General features: G+C 36.7%; 1 protein-coding gene across 1 annotated transcript in view; it reads right to left on the bottom strand.

The window, feature by feature from the left end:
• FAM149B1 (family with sequence similarity 149 member B1) overlaps positions 1-17,987 on the bottom strand; it is a 58,940-nt gene that overhangs the window by 3,680 nt on the left and 37,273 nt on the right. The window contains exons 8-12 of the mRNA XM_090278201.1: positions 6,553-6,677; positions 4,843-4,949; positions 2,342-2,566; positions 818-944; positions 464-589 (exon numbers count right to left, since the gene is read on the bottom strand). Coding sequence (XP_090134327.1) covers positions 464-589; positions 818-944; positions 2,342-2,566; positions 4,843-4,949; positions 6,553-6,677 — 710 coding nt within the window. The remainder of the gene's footprint in view (positions 1-463; positions 590-817; positions 945-2,341; positions 2,567-4,842; positions 4,950-6,552; positions 6,678-17,987) is intronic.

Below are 17,987 nucleotides of genomic sequence, written 5' to 3'. Positions count from 1 at the left end.
TGACACTGAATGAATGCTGTCCACAATATTCTGTCCTCAACAGCCCTGCTCAGCTCCTGTAGATGCATGCCTACGGTTTCTGTTAGGTCAGTTCATCTCATATATGGTTTTCCTCTTTTCCTGCTGTCTTCTACTTTTCCCAGCATTATTGCCTTTTACAAAGAACGCTGCCTTCCCATATACTCAAAGTAGGACGGTTTCAGTTTTGTCATTTTGGCCTCTAGTGATGTTTCAGGCTTCATTAACATTTTATAATACCTTATTTTACAAGTTAAAAGAATGAGCGACAGAGACCAGTTAGAATTTCAACAAAAGATACTGAAAACACTATTTTCATTGTTAGAACCTCAACGTTTATGCTTTGAGTTGATTAAACCATTGTGTAAAGTCTTAATTAAGTCTGCCAAACTAGTATTTTTTCCTTTTCCTGACTATCAAAACCATAGAGGAAACAAGTCCCTACCAAAAATGACTGAGTTGTGTTGGGCCTGGAGAAAAAGTCAGGTAAAAGGAGCCGCTCCTGGGGCTGCTGATGGTTAGGCTCATCCACCACTGCACTTCGAGCTCGATTAGAATCACCGTAGGTTTTCTGTGGCAGAGACAAAATTACAGAAACCATTAAAACAATTTGCTATGCGTGTCCTGCATTAACCCCACCAGGCCAAGCATTTCCAATTCCATTGTCATTAAGTAGAATGCAGTATTACTTTTGACAAAATACCGTATAAATCAAGACCAGAGTACAGGTCCTAAAGAATTACTGCCCTTGAGGTTTTATAAGCACACAGAAAGGCAATAGGAAAGACATAGTACATACCATTTGCCTTTGTGGCCCCACAGTGCTCAAGTGTTCCACTTCAGCTGCGCCAATAGGTGGCAGCAGATTATTTCGACTCAGGGGCATTGGTGAGGGAGAAGAGAGTGAGTCGGCGGCCATCATTTGCCTGCAGATCAAGCAGTGAACACCAAGACAGGAAAACATTAAGTTAGAACACAAGCGAACTGATCAGAATCGAATAAGTTAAACAGATGAATTTAATGTCATGCACAGAAAGCTTTGAGCTAAGTTTTTAAGTAAAGAGAGCTCAATGAAAGGACTTTGGTTTTTTTCATAGTATTTTATGATTTTTGTTGAAACTGTCCTGGACACAGCAGAAGTTGACCTTTTCACAGAAAACAGGAATAAAAGTTTTCCCTATCTGGTGTTGCACTTCTCTACCAGTAGTGGATTTGTAACTTCACATCTGGTGGAATTCTTCACTGTTTTGGGCCTTCTGATTGTCCTTTTCACTAATAACTATAATTCCCAGGAGAGGTCCTACACTCATTTTCTCCCATGGGGTTTGGAGCAGTTTGCTGTGTTACTCATACCCAAGACAGTAATTGAAACTGAATGATACTTTCATGTCTCAGAAAAAAACAGCAATTTCTTTTTTCACTTTGAAAACACTGTCAGAAGGGATGAGAGATTAATTATACATCAAGACCATTCATTCCTAAACAAATGAATCTACAGCTATATCTGTATAAATATAGCCTCAGCAACATAATAGTGAGCAGGTGAGGTGAACCCTGGTGTCCTGACAAAGATTTTTGGTGGTTCTGGACATCACTTTTAGAGATCTACTGGGATAAATTATAAGAAATTGTTATAATCAAGAAATAACATGGCATACAAGTATAAGTATGTGCTTAATTTAGAAGCTGAATTCAGAACAGAGTTATGGCCTTATTATACCCTTGATCATAGTCTTAGAAATCACCCATCCTAAGTTTTGTGAATTAAAGAATTTTATTTTAAAAATTGGCTTCTAGGTATTTTTTGCAGAATGAGGCTCAGAGTGTCTAGTGAATGAAGTGTGGGAAAAGGGGAGAGGATAAGAAGTGCTGAGGGGTATTTTTCCTGGAATATAAGCTATAAGCTACTCTGAGGTTTATGATGTTTTCATTGTCAATGGAATAAGCACTTCCCAATGGTATAGAAAAACATTAGAAGAGAATTAACTTATTGTGGGATGAATTTCACTGAACATGTTCTCACTAAAGAAAATAATAAAATACATATACCTTTTATTTGTTGTCACTGAAGTATTCTAGCCAACATTTTATTTGTAGAAATAGAAATTTTCAGCTAAATCAACAGAAAGACCGAGTATCTGTATTCACATTTAAACCAATTTTTTTCTGTAGTGGATGGATTTGAACCAGTGTGCAATCCATCATAAGAATACTTAATGATTAGTTTCTAGACATGTATTTCAATATTATTTTAAAATTCATTCTCTATGTAAAATTCATTAGTTTTACCGCAGTTTCCAGAAATTCTGCTTTTGAAACCTACACTCGGGATCCTCTGAGGATTTCTTCCACAGGTCTTGGTGTCCCAGCTCGGGAATGGCTTGTGCTGATGGGATGAAGAGTACGTGGTGGGGGATTGCGTCTCCTGGCAGACTGCGCCGTATATGACAGAGACGATGTACAAAGCTCTAGGGCTCGATTTGACCAATTTCGGGTTGAAAGGGTGGTACTGGACCCAGGCCTCGTAAGTAGCTTGTCATCGAGATCTCTAGTGGGCAAAGAAACCCACAGTGAAATCGGGATTGCTCTCTACTGGGAGAAACGACTCAAACAGTAAAAAAAACAGGCTACAAAACATTCAAGGGAGAAAGATGCAAAAGTAAAAGCTGTTAAGTAACCTAGTTTTTAGAAGTTACATAATCTAGCTCAGGCATGAGAACGTCTTCTTAAAAGAAGGACATCATTTCAGACGTTACACAGAATGGAGATTTGGGAAATCAAGTCCTTTATTTGCCTTCCAGCAGTCACTTCCTTCAGTTACCAGTGAGGGCTAATCTGAAGGGTACTTTCTCTTAAGTGCTTCCTGAAAGTTTACCTCAGGGACTGAGATTCCTATTATGTTTGAGGCATTCTTTTGTGCTGAAAAAATGTCACCAGAAAGACTTAGTTGAAAGGCAAATATTGCTTCTTGGGAGCAGTGTGACTCCCACTGCAGAAGTTAAAGTGCTGAGCTAATTGGAGCTTTCAGGGGTAGGGGTTTGGATTCCTTGTAAATCTGGGAGCAGGCAAAAGGTCCAGAGCCTTGTGCTGCCAAGGGCTGTAGGACCACAGTAGGCCCTCATTTTGCATAAACAAACACCTGTGAAATAGAATAGTACTTTGATGTAAGTACTCTGACAAGTAAAATACTTTGCCCAAACAGTTCAGTAGCTTAAGCTCTGCCCTACAGAGTCAGGGTTTTTGGTTTTTAAGCAGGTGAGAAGATGTTTGGCTCTGTTGTAAGGCACAATGAAATGAAGGAAAAATGAAATAATAAAGCTCTCCCATTTGCTCTGGCTTCCAGCAAATTCCTCAGCCTTTCAGGCCACATTGATGTCCTCTAGTGCAAAATATGCCTCTGTTTGGAGGGCTTTGAAAGGAATAGGGCCCATCAAGGAATAGGGCTAAGCCTTGAGCATTACAAGAGATCTGGTCTTCCTGCTTCCCTGGCCATTCACTTATCCATTTTCTTTTCATGCCCTGCTTTCATAATTCTGGATTCGATTATCACCTCTAGCCAAGTGACTTCTAGATCAGCTGCCACATATGACCTTTTGCATATTTCCCACAAGATGGTCCATTATTGTAAACTCAACATACCCCAAACCAAAATTATCTTCCTAAACTTCCCTTGAGTTTGAAGTTTCAGAGTTGACTTTGATTCCACTATTTTTTATAGAATTTGATTTCTTTATAATATCTCCTAATATATTTCACTTCTTTCTCATCCTTTGCTACAACTTGAGTACAGACAGACCATTAGTGGCTCATGGTCAAACTCCTGCATTAGATTCCTAACCTATAGTTCCTACCATTTCAATCTAATATGTGCTCTACTGCTATGAAATCTTTCAAATTTCTTTTTTAAATATATGTACTCCCCAAATGAAACTCATACATTGCTGGCTAGGAGTATAAAATGGTACAATTACTTTGGAAAACTGTATGGCAGTTTCATTTCTAGATACTGACACAAGAAAAATGAGAACATAGGTCCATAAAAAAGACTCGTGCAAGAATATTTATAGTGTTTTTAGGCCTAACAGCCTCAACTTGGAAACAGCCCAAGTGTTCATTAACAGAAGAATGGATAAACAAATTATATACTCTTAGAATAGAATACTGCTTGGCAATAAAGGAGAAGGTAACATACAACAACATGGATGGATCTCAAAAACATGGCACTCAATAATCCCCACGGTTTGGTCCCAACTTTCATTAATTTCATAGTCTCTTCTTTCCCACTAATCATACCATAGCCTATTTTAATTATATAAGATTGTCAATAATCTTCAGTCAGAAGCATTAAAGTTCTGACCTATCTCCTACTATAGCAGAAATAGTCTTTCTGTTCTAAGTATTATATTTTGTATTTTACCGTCTCCAAATCTTCCCACACCATTTCTCCTACCTAAGATAGCTGTACTGCTTTCTCTGCTTATCCAAACTCCCATCTTTCCAGGATAAGTTATAAATCTACACTTAATCCACCAAAATGTCTTCCTTCTTTGGGACTGTCATAGCACTCACTCTGGGTACCACACACTTGGCACTCAGTCACAAAAATGCTTTGTATGGTTAGGTCTCTTTCTACCCATGTGTGTCTTCTCTTTCCAATTATCAGCTCCTTGAAGGTGGTGACCATTTCCCTTAGATGTTTTTACTCCCAAGATGTCCGATTGCTTGGTAGTTACTCAATACGTACATGTTGATTGGTCGATTTTCCTTTTATTTCTCAGTGATGGACTTAAACTCTATAGACTATTAGAATTTTATACTTCTTACAGGATTTTGTCCATTAGGGAGAGATTTCTTGGCTGTAAAGGCATTCCATGAACCAAGAGACCATTCACGTTTGGCTGATGACCGCTTGCTGCTTGACAGAGACTCATCTACATGTTAAAAGAAGATGTTATTCATTATTGGTTGGTGAAGATAGATACCTGCTTAGTTTCCCAACTTTGCCAAAAGTTATTATTTCCAAATTAGGTCATGTATACATCTTTGTCTTATGCCTTAACTTTTATAATAGCTTGGTCAATAGCCTAGATTGGGCCCCAAATTCACTGTCAAGATGACAGAATCATAGTCCTTCCTTTCCTAAATGACAGCAGGTGGGGGAAGCCTGGCCAACCTAGATGAAAGCATTTAGCAACCACTGGCATAGGGGAGAGAGGATCTTTACTACTATTGTGAGAAAAGAAAACACAAATATGGAACAAAAATTTAAAAAATACAGATGAACTCCAACATGATCTCTACCACTATCGACACATTCCTACACTCTACACAAACTAATAATTCTTTCTCCTTCACTACTCCTGGAGTAGTCAGCTCTTAATGATAACTGACATTCCAAACACTATTTATTAGGAGGATTTAATCTTACTTGGACTGACATCATGACCTCAGAGTCCTGCTTTTTTGCTCTCTCAGGTAATCAGTCTGGTCATTTCCTTGGCCATGCACTTTCCTCCCACTTTCAGGAATGTGTGGATTAACTCTTCTTTCTTTTTATCATTAACCAGAACCATTTAAGTTAACTGATCAGGTCTTAGGTTTCCCAAACCATAGCCAAACCAGTTCTACATGTAGAAGTATTTTATTTCCATCCAAGGAACATTAGTTCACCTGGTTCATCCTTTGGTGTGATAAGGTATGAGTTGAGCCTTGCTGATTTTAAGTAACACTTCTAAATCCAGCTGCACAGTATCTTCTCAGTATACCAACAAAGCAAATACTAGATCTGGTAGTAAAATCCAGGTTTGATGAGCATGGCCCAAGGATTAGACTCCTTTTTCTCTTTTCTTTTTTCCCTCCCTACTATACCTCCCCCTTTCTCCCCAACCCTTTTGCCACAGATAACACTGGGAAGTTATGTAGGAACTGCTGCTACATAATCATTACACAGGGATGAGACCAGGCTCATCAGCAGGCTCATCAACCTTCTGTAAAAAAAAAAAAAAAAAAGGCCATATTTATGTTTATCCATAGACTTAATTGAGACCACTTCTCTCTGGTTTGCCTTTTACACCTGGGGTATGGGTACTAAATAACCGAAAATTCAAAAAGTAAAAATATTAAAAAACAAAAACCAGGTAGGCGGTGACAAGAAAAAAGAGGGAAGGGATTCAAAAGAAATTCAAGGGACAGAATGTTAAAGCCTTTAAAAATCAGAGATTTGGTCCTTCTTTTCATCATATTCTTCATTCTTCTCAGAACAGTTAGGCTGACCACATAGTTGCTTCTAGATTGCACAGTAAATACACGCCTTTTCAAAAGAGCTGACTGAGAATAACAACCCTAATTTGCTATTAATTTTTCAAACTGAAATTGAATTTGTCAATACAGAGAATCACTGGATTATAGTGATAAAAATAACTTTACTGGAAAAAATTGAGTCAAAAATAATACATTTATGGTAGAAAACTCTGAGCAAACTTCTCGGGCAAAAACAGCCCGAGGTTCTCTAGTACATTCGTCTGTGGAGCTTACCAGATTTGAGGTCATCGACAGCACCTTAGACTGTGGCACTCGAGGTAAGACCAAAGGCTGTGGTTCACTCAGCACACGGGGGCTTTCTGAAGCCGATGTGCTGATTGCAACACTACTCTCATCATCTGAGCAAAAAAAAATAGAATATTATCCATGGATATCTCCAGACCCATTGCAACAGTACTGTGAAAAAAAATCTTCCCTGAGAATTCAGTCTCAATTAGGATTCACTCATCTTTGCAGCCCAATTTCATACCACCTTCATGGTTCCAAAAAAAAGCCTCAAACCAAGAATTCCATTTAAAGAGGTTTCAAGGCTGCAATGCCTATTGGTACCTGGCAGAAGGGAAAGCAAATATAGTGGTAACTCGGTACTCATTGTTAATTTGTTCTGGAACTCATGACGAGTGCCAAAGCTCACGAGTACCAAACAATGACACATTTTCTCTTGTGGGACAGTGTCGTGACTCATGCAAGTTTTAGCAAGTGCGATGAGTCCTGAGCAAGCACCAAGTGCTGAAACTTGTCTAATCAAAATGTGACAACTACAGGGTTTGATGAGACCTGAAACTGATGAGTACCAAGGTATGACTGTACCTCTAAAGTAAAAGAAAAAAGAAAATCTCTAGAGCAAAGCTGTGGAACAGTTTCTTTATAGTTGATGGGAATGTTCTACATATGCACTGTCAATATAGGGGCCTCTAGCCACATGTAGTGATGGAGCGCTTAAGATCTGGTTAGTCTAAGAAACAAAATTTTAAATTTAATTTTAATTAAAATTTAAATAGCCACATGTGATTAGTGACTACTAACCCTAGGAAAACCTTCAGCTCATTAATTCAGGCCTCACAAATGTACACACATAAAGTTGCAAGATTAAAATCGACTGCTAAAAATCACAACTCATAAGGAGACAAAACACCTTGACAAGGAGCAAGCAAACCAACACAGGTCAGCAAAGACTTCAGAAATTGAAATTATCAGGTTCAAAATATAAAACAAGTGAAGTAATTGAGAATATGAGTAAAGAGTAAAACATAAAAATAACCAAGAAGATTTGTAAAATAAAATGAAATTACAAGGAGAACTAAAATTATTAAAAACAAACCAACAAAAAAAACCTCTGCAGAGACAATAGCAGATTATATCCTGCTGAAGACAGACTTAGTGAACTAGAAGAAAAAAATCTAAAGAAATCCTGAATTCAGTCCAGAGCAAAGAAGGTGGAAAATATGACTGTACAATGAAGGGTGAATTTTACTATGTGTAAAAATGGAGAAATAAAACCACAATGAAACACCCTTTTATACACTGACAGAAAATTAAAATTGATCAAAAACTATTGATAAGATTGTGAGCACAGGAACTCAGATACTGTTGGTGGATATATATAACTGGTACTATCACCTTGGACAATTTGGTATTATCTAGTGAAGCTGAAGATGCAATTCCATATAAGCCAGCAACTCCAATCCTTGGTATACAGCCTAGAGAAGCTCTTGCACATACAGACCAAGAGGAATGTTCAAGAATGTTCATAGCTTCAGGGATCATAATTACAAAGCACTGGATTTTCATGGGTTTTAGCACTTTTCACCATCAAATTGGGCTCAAAAACTGAATTCAAGATGAGGAATTATGTTTCTGACTGAAACTAATATGAACTCTTGGTGGTCATTGGTTCTAAATCACTTCCATCATCATTTTGTTTACTACGGTTTCATTCCGAGAGGTATAGCTATTCACAACAAATATGTCTGGTGAAGCTTGTTTCACCATTAGAAAATCAGGATTAAAATAAATTTAAAATAAATAATAAATATTCTTCCACAATTTAGATTTTAATACTGGCTTGATTGAAAGTTAAAATGGTAAAAATGCAAAGTTATAAAAATGAATAAATGATTACATTTACTCAGTTTTATATACTTTTGTGTTACAGTTGATGCCTTAAAATACCATAGGTTGTCATGTGGCCCTACTGTACATATAACTAGCATGCAATTTGGAGTTCTTTCCTCATATAGAGGTAGAAAAAAAAATCTGCAGTATTAGGGATAGGTTTATACCAGCAACTGCAGGTTGGCCATAACAACAACCAGCTAACCAATTGGTCCCTACCAAAGCCAAAAATGCATGAGTTCTCTTTCCATATGGTTGTTTTTTTTAAAGTAATAATAGCTAACATTTACTGCACTCATAAATATTACAGGAACTACTCTGTACTTTCATGTAACTCATTTATTCCTTAAATGACCATTTGAAATAAATATTAGGATTATATTTGTTTTATAGATAAAGAAACTGAGGCACATCAAGGTTAAGCAACTTATGTAAGATACAAAGTTAGTGTCAGAGCCAGTGGCTGAACCCAGGTTGTCTGGTAACAAACTGTGCTTGTAAACATTATGCCACATAGCTTCTCATGTGCACAACATTTTAGAACAGGGGCTGACAAACTATGTAGCCCATGGGCCAAATAGAACCCATTGCCTGTTTAAAAAAAAACAAAAAACTTAATGCAGCAAAATATCTGTTACAAAGTTTAATATTTTAACCATTTTATTTTATTTTTTTATTTATATTTCTTCCATAGTCAATCCCCACCCCGTTGTCCATATCCATGGGTCATTTATACATGTTCTTTAACTAGACCCTTCCCCTTCTTACTCCCCTTCTCTCCCTCCCCCCACTCCCCTTGTCACTGTTAGTCTGTTCCTTGTATACATGCCTCTGGTTCAATTTTGCTTGTTTGTTTGTGTTGTTCATTAGTTTCCTGTATTAGGTGGCATCATTTGGTATTTGTCTTTCATTGCCTGGCTTATTTCGCTAAGCATAATTCTTTCTAGTTCCATCCATGTTGTCTCAAATGATAGGGGTTCCTTCTTTCTTTCTACTACATAGTACTCCATTGTGTAAATGTACCACAGTTTTTTGATCCACTCATCTACAGATGGGCACTTAGGTTGTTTCCAGCACTTGGCTATTGTAAGTAGTGCTGCTATGAACATAGGAGTACATAGGTTCTTTTGACTTGGTGTTTCAGGATTCTTCAGGTATATGTTATCCTAGCAATGGAATTGCTGATTCAAAAGGCAGTTCCATTTTTAGTTTTTTGAGGAAATTCCATACTGTTTTCCATAGTGGCGGCACCAGTCTGCATTCCCACCAGCAGTGCACTAGGGTTCCCTTTTCTCCACATCCTTGCCAGTACTTGTTGTTTGTTGATTTGTTGATGATGGACATTCTGACCAGTGTGAGGTGGTACTGTATCTCATTGTGGTTTTTATTTGCATCTCTCTGATGGCTAGTGATATTGAGCATGCTTTCATATATCTATGGACCCTCTGTATGTCCTCTTTGGAGAAGTGCTTGTTTAGGTCCATTGCCCATTTTTTATTTGGGTTTTCTGTCCTCTTGGTGCTGAGTCATATAAATTATTTATATATTTTGGAGATCAATCCCTTATCTAAGGTATCATTGGCAAATATGTTTTCCCATATGGATGGTTCCCTTTAATCCTGCTGATGTTTCTTTTGCTGAGCAGAAACTCTTTAGTTTGATGTAGTCCCATTTGTTTATTCTTTCCTTTATTTCTCTTGCCTTAGGAGATATATCGGTGAAAATATTGCTATGTGGGGTATCTGAAATTTTCCAGCCTATGTTTTCCTCTAGGACTTTCATGGTGTCATGGCTTACACTCAAGTCCTTTATCCATCTTGAGTTTATTCTGGTGTGTGGTGTAAGTTGGTGGTCTAGTTTCATTTTTTTTGCATGTCCCTGTCCAGTTCTCTCAGCACCATTTTGTTGAAGAGAGTCTTTTCACTCCATTTTATATTCCTTCCCCCTTGTCAAATATTAGTTGACCATATAGACCTGAGTTTATTTCTGGGTTCTCTGTTCTATTCCATTGATCTATATGTCTGTTCTTATGCCAGTACCAGACTGTTTTGATTACCGTGGCCTAGTAGTATAGTTTGGTATCAGGTATTGTGATTCCTCCTACTGTATTCTTCTTCCTCAAGATTTCTGTGGCTATACAGGGTCTTTTTTGGTTCCATATAATTTTTGAAGTATTTGTTCTAGGTCTGTGAAATATGTCGTTGGTGTTTTAAAAGGGATTGCATTGAATCTATAAATTGCTTTGGGTAGTATGGACATTTTAATGATGTTGATTCTTCCCATCCATCAACATGGTATATGCTTCCATTTACTTGTATCTTCCTTAATTTATTTCTTCAATGCTCTTTAGTTTTCTGAGTACAGGTCTTTTACCTCCTTGGTTAAGTTTACTGCTAGGTACTTTATTTTTCTTGTTGCTATTGTAAGTGGGATTTTTTTTCTTGTTTCTATCTCTGATATTTTATTGTTGGTGTACAGAAATGCCTTCAATTTCTGAATATTGACTTTGTACCCTGCTATTTTGCCAAATTCACTTATTAGGTAGAGTAGTTTTTTCATGGAGTCTATAGGGTTTTCTGTGTACACTATCATGTTATCTGTAAATAATGACAGTTTTACTTCTTCTTTTCCCATTTGGATGCCTTTTATTTCTTCTTCTTGTCTTACTGCTGTGGCTAGAACTTTCAAGACTATGTTGAATAGGAGTGGAGAGAGTGGACATCCTTATCTTGTTCCCTATCTTAGGGGGAATGCTTTCACTTTTTGTCCACTGTGTATGATGTTGGCTTCAGGTTTCTCATATATGGCTTTTATTATGTTCAGGTATGCTCCCTCTATTGCCATTTTGCTGAGTGTTTGCATCGTAAATGGGTTTTGTGCTTTATCAAATGCTTTTTCAGCATCTATTGATATGATCATGTGATTTGTCTTTCATTTTGTTTATGTGGTGTATTACATTTATTGATTTGTGAAAATTAAACCATCCTTGCATCCCTGGGATGAATCCCACTTGATCGTGGTGTCCGATCTTTCAATGTGTTGCTGCATCCAGTTTGCCAATATTTTGTTGAGGATTTTAGAATCTATGTTCATTTGCAATATTGGCCTGTAGTTTTCCTTCTTTGTTGTGTCTTGACCCGGTTTTGGAATTAGGGTAATACTGGCTTCATAGAAAGAGTTTGGGAGTCTTCCCTTTTCTTGGATTTTTTGGAATAGTTTGATGATGTTAAGAGTTAGTTCTCTCTTAAATGTTTTGTAAAATTCACCTGTGAAGCCATCCGTTCCAGGGCTTTTTTGTGCCGTGAGTTTTTTGATTACCGATTCAATTTCACTTGTTGTTATTGGTCTGTTCAGGCTTTCTGCTTCTTTTTGATTCAGTTTTGGAAGATTATATGTTTCCAGAAATTTGTCCATTTCTTCTGGGTTGTCAAATTGCTTGTGATACAGTTGTTCGTAGTAATCTCTTACAATCCTTTGTATTTCTGTGGTATTGGTTGTGATTTTTCCTCTTTCATTTCTGATTTTATTTATTTGGGTTCTCTCTCTTTTTTTCTTGATGAGCCTGGCTAAAGGCTTGTCAATTTTGTTTATCTTTTCAAAGAACCAGTTCCTGGTTTTATTGATCTTCTGAATTGTTTGTTTAGTCTCTATGTCATTTAATTCTTCTCTGATCTTGATGATTTCCTTCCTTCTGCTCACTCTGGGCTTTGTTAGTTGTTCCTCTAGTTCTTGTAGCTGTAGGGTTAGATTTTTTATTTGAGATTCTTCTATCCCTTTTAGGTAGGCCTGTATTGCTATGAACTTTCCTCTCAGGACTGCTTTTGCTGTATCCCATAGGTTTTGGGTTGTCGTGTGTTCAATATCATTTGTTTCTAGCAACTTCTTTATTTCTTCCTTGATGTCATTGTTAACCCACTCATTATTTAATAGCATGTTATTCATTCTCCATGAGTTTGAATGTTTTTGAGTTTTTTCCTTGAAGTTGATTTCCAGTTTTAAGCCATTATGATCTGAGAAGAGGCTTGGAATAATTTCAGTTTTCTTGAATTTGTTGAGGCTTGTTTTGTGTCCTACCATGTGGTCTATCTTTGAAAATGTTCCATGTGCATTTTGAAAAGAATGTATATTTTGCTTCTTTGGGGTGAAAAGTTCTATATATATCAATGAAGTCCATTTGATCTAGAGAATTGTTCAATGCCTCAATGTCCTTGGTGTTTCTTTGCTTTGAAGATCTGTACATTGTTGACAATAGGTTGTTAAAGTACCCTACTATGAGTGTGTTGCTGTCTATATCCCTACTTAAGTATTTCAGGATTTTTCTTACATATCTGGTTGCTCCTTTGTTGGGTGCATATATGTTTACAAGGGTTACATCACCTTTATGGATTTTTCTCTTAAGCATTATGAAATGTCCTTCTTTGTCTCTTTTTATGGCCTTTGCTGTGAAATCTGTTTTGTCTAAATATTGCTACTCCCATTTTTTCATGTCCATTTGCTTGAAATATTTTTCCATCTCTTCACTTTCAGTCTATGTAGATCTTTTGTTCTGAGGTGGGTTTCTTGTAGACAGCATATATGTGGGTCATGCTTCCTAATCCATTCAGCTATTCTATGTCTTTTGATTGGTGCATTTAATCCATTTACATTTAAGGTTATTATTGATAGGTACTTATTCATTGTCATTTTCCCCCCTTTGTACTTGTGTTCCTCTGTCTCTCTGTTTCTTCATCTTCTTAAAGAAGACCCTTTAGAATCTCTTGCAATGCTGGTTTGGTGGAGATGTATTCTTTTAGCCTTCTTTTGTCTTGGAAACTCTTTATTTCACCTTCCATTTTGAATGAGAGCCTTGCTGGGTAGAGTAGTCTTGGTCGTAGGCCTTTGTTATTCATTGCTTGGAATATTTTTTGCCATTCCCTTCTGGCTTGTAGTGTTTCTGTTGAGAAATCTGATGATAGCCTTATTGGAGCTCCCTTGTATGTTATTAGTGTTTCTCTCTTGCTGCTTTTAGGATTCTCTCTTTGTCTTTGAATGTTGCCATTTTAATTATGATGTGTCTTAAAGTGGGCCTGTTGGGGTTCATCTTCATTGGGACCCTCTGTACTTGCTGGACTTAAGTGACTTTTTCTCTCATTAAGTTAGAGAAGTTTTCTGTCATTAATTTTGAAACGGGTTTTCTATCCCTCGCTCCTCTTCTTCTCCTTCTGGTATTCCTATGATACGGATATTATTATATATTACATTTCACGTTGTCCTGCAGCTCTCTTAAAACCTCTTCATTCTTTTTGTCTTTTTTCGTTTTGTTGCACTGTCTAGGAATTTTTTTCTATGTTGTCCTCCAGCTGGCTGATCCGATCTTCTGCTTCCTCTAGGCTGCTTTTAATTCCTTCTACTATGTTCTTCAATTCAGAAATTGTATTCTTCATTTCCTCCTAGCTCTTATTGATACCTTATATATCCTTTTTCATGCTGGTGTAATTCTCAGTAAGTTCCTTGTAGTTTCCTTGGAGTTCTTTGTAGTTTTCTTTGAGCTCGCTGAGTTCATTGAGTTTCCCTATAATCCATCTTTTGAATTCCATGTCTGATTGTTTGCTTTCCTCTATTTCCTTTAGCACTCTTTCTGAGGATTGCTCCTTTCCTTTTAATGGAGGGTGGTTCTTTCTTTGTGTCCCCATTTTTGTGACTTTTCTTGTTTGTTTCTGCTTCTTAGACTGATCTGCACTTCCTGAGTCTGCCCCTGGTGGTGTCAGATCGTGTACCAGTCTGGGCCTAGACAGCCTGTTGGAGACTACCAGAGATCTACTGCCCTTGTCTGTCTCCTTTAGTTGTTAATCTGTAATATTTTAACCATTTTAAAGTGTACAATTCAGGGGCATTAAGTACATGCATGGTGTTGTGCAACCCTCACCACTATCTAATTCCATAACTTTTTTATTACTCCAAAGGGAAACTTCATTCCCATTTCCATCACCTATTTTTATAAATAAAGTTGTAAGAGTAGTTTGCTTATTCTAATTGCTGTATAGTATATTCCAACTGTATGAATATATCACATTCTACTGTTGAGGGACATTTGGGTAGTTTTCCAATAGAAACTATCCAAAATGAAATATACAGAGGAAAAAAATCCAAAAAAAATTAGTTTCTGAAGGATCAGTGATCAAAATATATGAGTAACAAGAATCCTGAGGGGAGGTGGTAATGGTGGGGTGGACAGAAAAAATATTTGAAGAAATAATGGCTAAAAACTTTCCACTAACCAATAAACCCAGAGATCCTAATAGCACAACAAACTCCAAGAAGAAATAACATGAAGGAAATTATATCAAAGCACAGCATAATCAGATTTTTCAAAACCAGTGACAAAAAGAAAATCTTAAAGCAGCCAGAGGAAAAAAAGACATGTACATAGGAACAAAGAAAGGGATGACATCCGATTTCTTGTCACAAACAATGCAAATGAGAAGACAGTGGACATCTTTAAAATACTAAGAGAAAACTGTCTACCTAAAATTTCATATCCTGCAAAATTATCTTGAAAAATATGAAAGCAAAATAAATTTTCATATTTACAAATGAAAGAATTCATCACCAACAGACCCACATACAAGTGTTAGAGGATATCCTTCAGGTTGGAAGAATTAAAACAATTTTTTTTTTTACTGAAATAAAATTCACATAACATAAAATTCATGATTTTAACCATTTTAAAGTATACAATCAGTGGGTTTTAAAAATTATATCCACAATGTGTGCAAATATCACCACTAATTCAGAAAATTTCTATCACTCCAAAAAGAGTCTCCCAATTCCCTTCCTCCATCCTTTGGCAACCACTAAACTACTTTCTATCTCTGTGGACCTGCCTGTTATGGACATTTCATCTGAATGGAATTAACAATAACACAATATATGGCCCTTTCTGTGTGGCTGCTCTTAGTTAGTGTATTTTTAGGTTCATGTGGTAGTAAGTATTATTACTCAATTCCTTTTTATGGATGAGTAATACTCTGTTGCATGATCTATTGGTTACTCAGGTTGCCAAAACAAAACACCACAGACTGGATGGCTTAAACAACAGAAATCCATTTTCTCACAGTCATGGATGCTAGCAGTCCAAGATCAAGGCATTGTCAGGGTTGATTTGTGATGAGACCTCTCTTTCTGGCTTCAAGGCAGCTGCCTTTTTGCTGTGTCTTTTCGTGCCCTCTTTTCTGTGCATGCACAGAAAGTTCTGATGTCTCTTCCTCTTATAAGGATATCAACCCTACAGGATTAGGGCCCCATTCTTATGACCTCATTTAACCTTAATTACCACCCTAAAGGCCCTATCTCCAAGCACATTCACATTGGCAGTTGGGTTTCAACATATGAATTTTGAGGGGGACACAATCCAGTTCATAGCACATGATACACCAAATTTTCTTTATCCATTCATCACTTGGTAGACATTTAGATTGGATCGTCTTTTTGATTATTATGAGTAATGTTGCTATGAACATTCATGCACAGGTTTTTTTGTGGGTATGTGTTTTCAGTTCTTTCAGCTGTATACTTTTGAGTGGAATTGCTGGGTCAAATGGTAATTTTATATTTAGCTTTTTAAGGACCTGCTGTTTCCAATGCAGCAATGGCTGCACCATTTTATATATTCACCAGCAATGTATGACATTTCAAATAATCTCCACATCCTCACCAACAGTTGTTACTATCCTTTAAAAAATATATATCCATCCATCTTAGTAGGTATGATGTGGTATCTTATTGTGGTTTGGCTTTGATTTGCATTTCCCTAATAAATAATGATCTTGAACATCTTTTCATGTACTTATTGGTCATTTGTATATCTTCTTTGGAGAAAGGTCTATTCAAGTTATTTCCCCATTTTTTAATTGGGTTGTTTGTCCTTTTGTTGTTGAACTGTAGTTCTTCATATATGTGGCTGCTAGATTCTTATGAGTTATATAATTTGCACATATTTGCTCCTATTCTGTAGGTGGTTTTCTCACTCTTCTTGATAATATCTGATACAAAAAGTTTATTATTCTGATGAAGTCCAATTTATCTATTTTTAATTTTGGCATTTGTGGACTTGGTGTCATATCTGAGAATCCACTGGCAAACCAAACATAAACCCAGACATACAAATAACTCAAGAAAATCCAAGCAGAAGCAGCATGAAGAAAATTACATTAAGATACAAGCTCATGCCAATCTCATAAAGATTTACTCTGTTATCTTCTAAGGGTTATATAGTTTTAGTTCTTAAATGTCTTTTTTTTCATTTTTAGTTGGCATTTTGTATATGGTGTCAAGTAAGGGCCCAACTTCATTCTTTTCCATGTGGCTGACTATCTAGTTGTTCCTATACTGTTTGTTGAGGAAACTATTCTTTTCCCCATTGAATGATCTTGACACCCTTGTTGAAAATCAATTGGTCATAGATGTATGGGTTTATTTCTGGACTTCTGATTGTATTCCATTGATCTTTGTGTCTGTCCCATGCCAGTATCACAATGTTTTGATTACTGTAGATTTGTATTAAGTTTTAAAATCATTAAGTGTGAATCATCCAACTGCAAAAAAAGGCAGTTTGAATTTTTATAAGGATTGTACTCAACCTGTAGATCTATTTTGGGGGTGTTGCCATCTTAAACAATATTAAATCTTTCTATCCATAAACACAGCCATCTTTCCATTTCTTTAGGTCTTCTCTAACTTAATAATGTCTGTACTTTTCAATGTACAAGTCTTGCATTTCCTTGATTAAGTTTATTCCTAAGTTGTTGTTGTTGTTTTTTGATGTTGTTATGAATGAATTATTTTCTTAATTTTATTTTTAATTGTTCATTGATAGAGGCTGGAAGGAATTTGAGAAGCATGATTGAGAAGGCATAAATTGCCTTGAACAGACTTAGTAGAAATCTGGATTTGGAGGATGCTGTAGGGATGGCTCCAAAGGAAATGAGGAATGTTATATTAGAAAGTGGAGGAAGGGAGATGCTTGTTATTTGGTGGTAGAAAGGTTAGTGAAATGGTCTCCTGTGGTAATGTGAAAAGCAGAACTTGATTTTGGTTATATAGCTAAAGAGATTTCCAGTCTAAGTGTTGAAGGTGGGGTCTTATTTTTTTCTTGCTGCTTATGATAAAACATGAGGTGAGAGAGATAAATTTAGGGAAAAACTATATTAAACATAAGGAAACCAGGATCTGAAGAATTGGGAAATTCTTGGTCTCTCTAGATGGCAATAGATTCTAAATGAAAGAAGGCACTCGGGCCCCCCCAATTCTACTGGCAGGAATCAGCCTGATAGAACTACACTAGCTGCAAACATATGTTACCTTTCATGAAAAAGGAAAGATAACTCAGAAACCAAGACCCCAGACAGAGGAGCGGAGAGCTGAGAGGATTATTTCCAGACCTTGAAACTTAATGAAGGAGCTCCCAATACATTCCCAACTGGATTTCAGAATTGACATGGACCACTTTTTACTCTCCATCCCCCTTTTCCTGCCTTTTTAACTGGAATGTCTAT

The sequence above is a fragment of the Furipterus horrens genome, unplaced genomic scaffold (genome assembly GCF_987537825.1).
Source record: "Furipterus horrens unplaced genomic scaffold, mFurHor1.1.pri manual_scaffold_5, whole genome shotgun sequence".
Taxonomy (NCBI): Eukaryota; Metazoa; Chordata; class Mammalia; order Chiroptera; family Furipteridae; genus Furipterus; species Furipterus horrens.
Note: the sequence above shows the minus strand (reverse complement) of the source record. Positions and strands in the feature narration are given on the sequence as shown.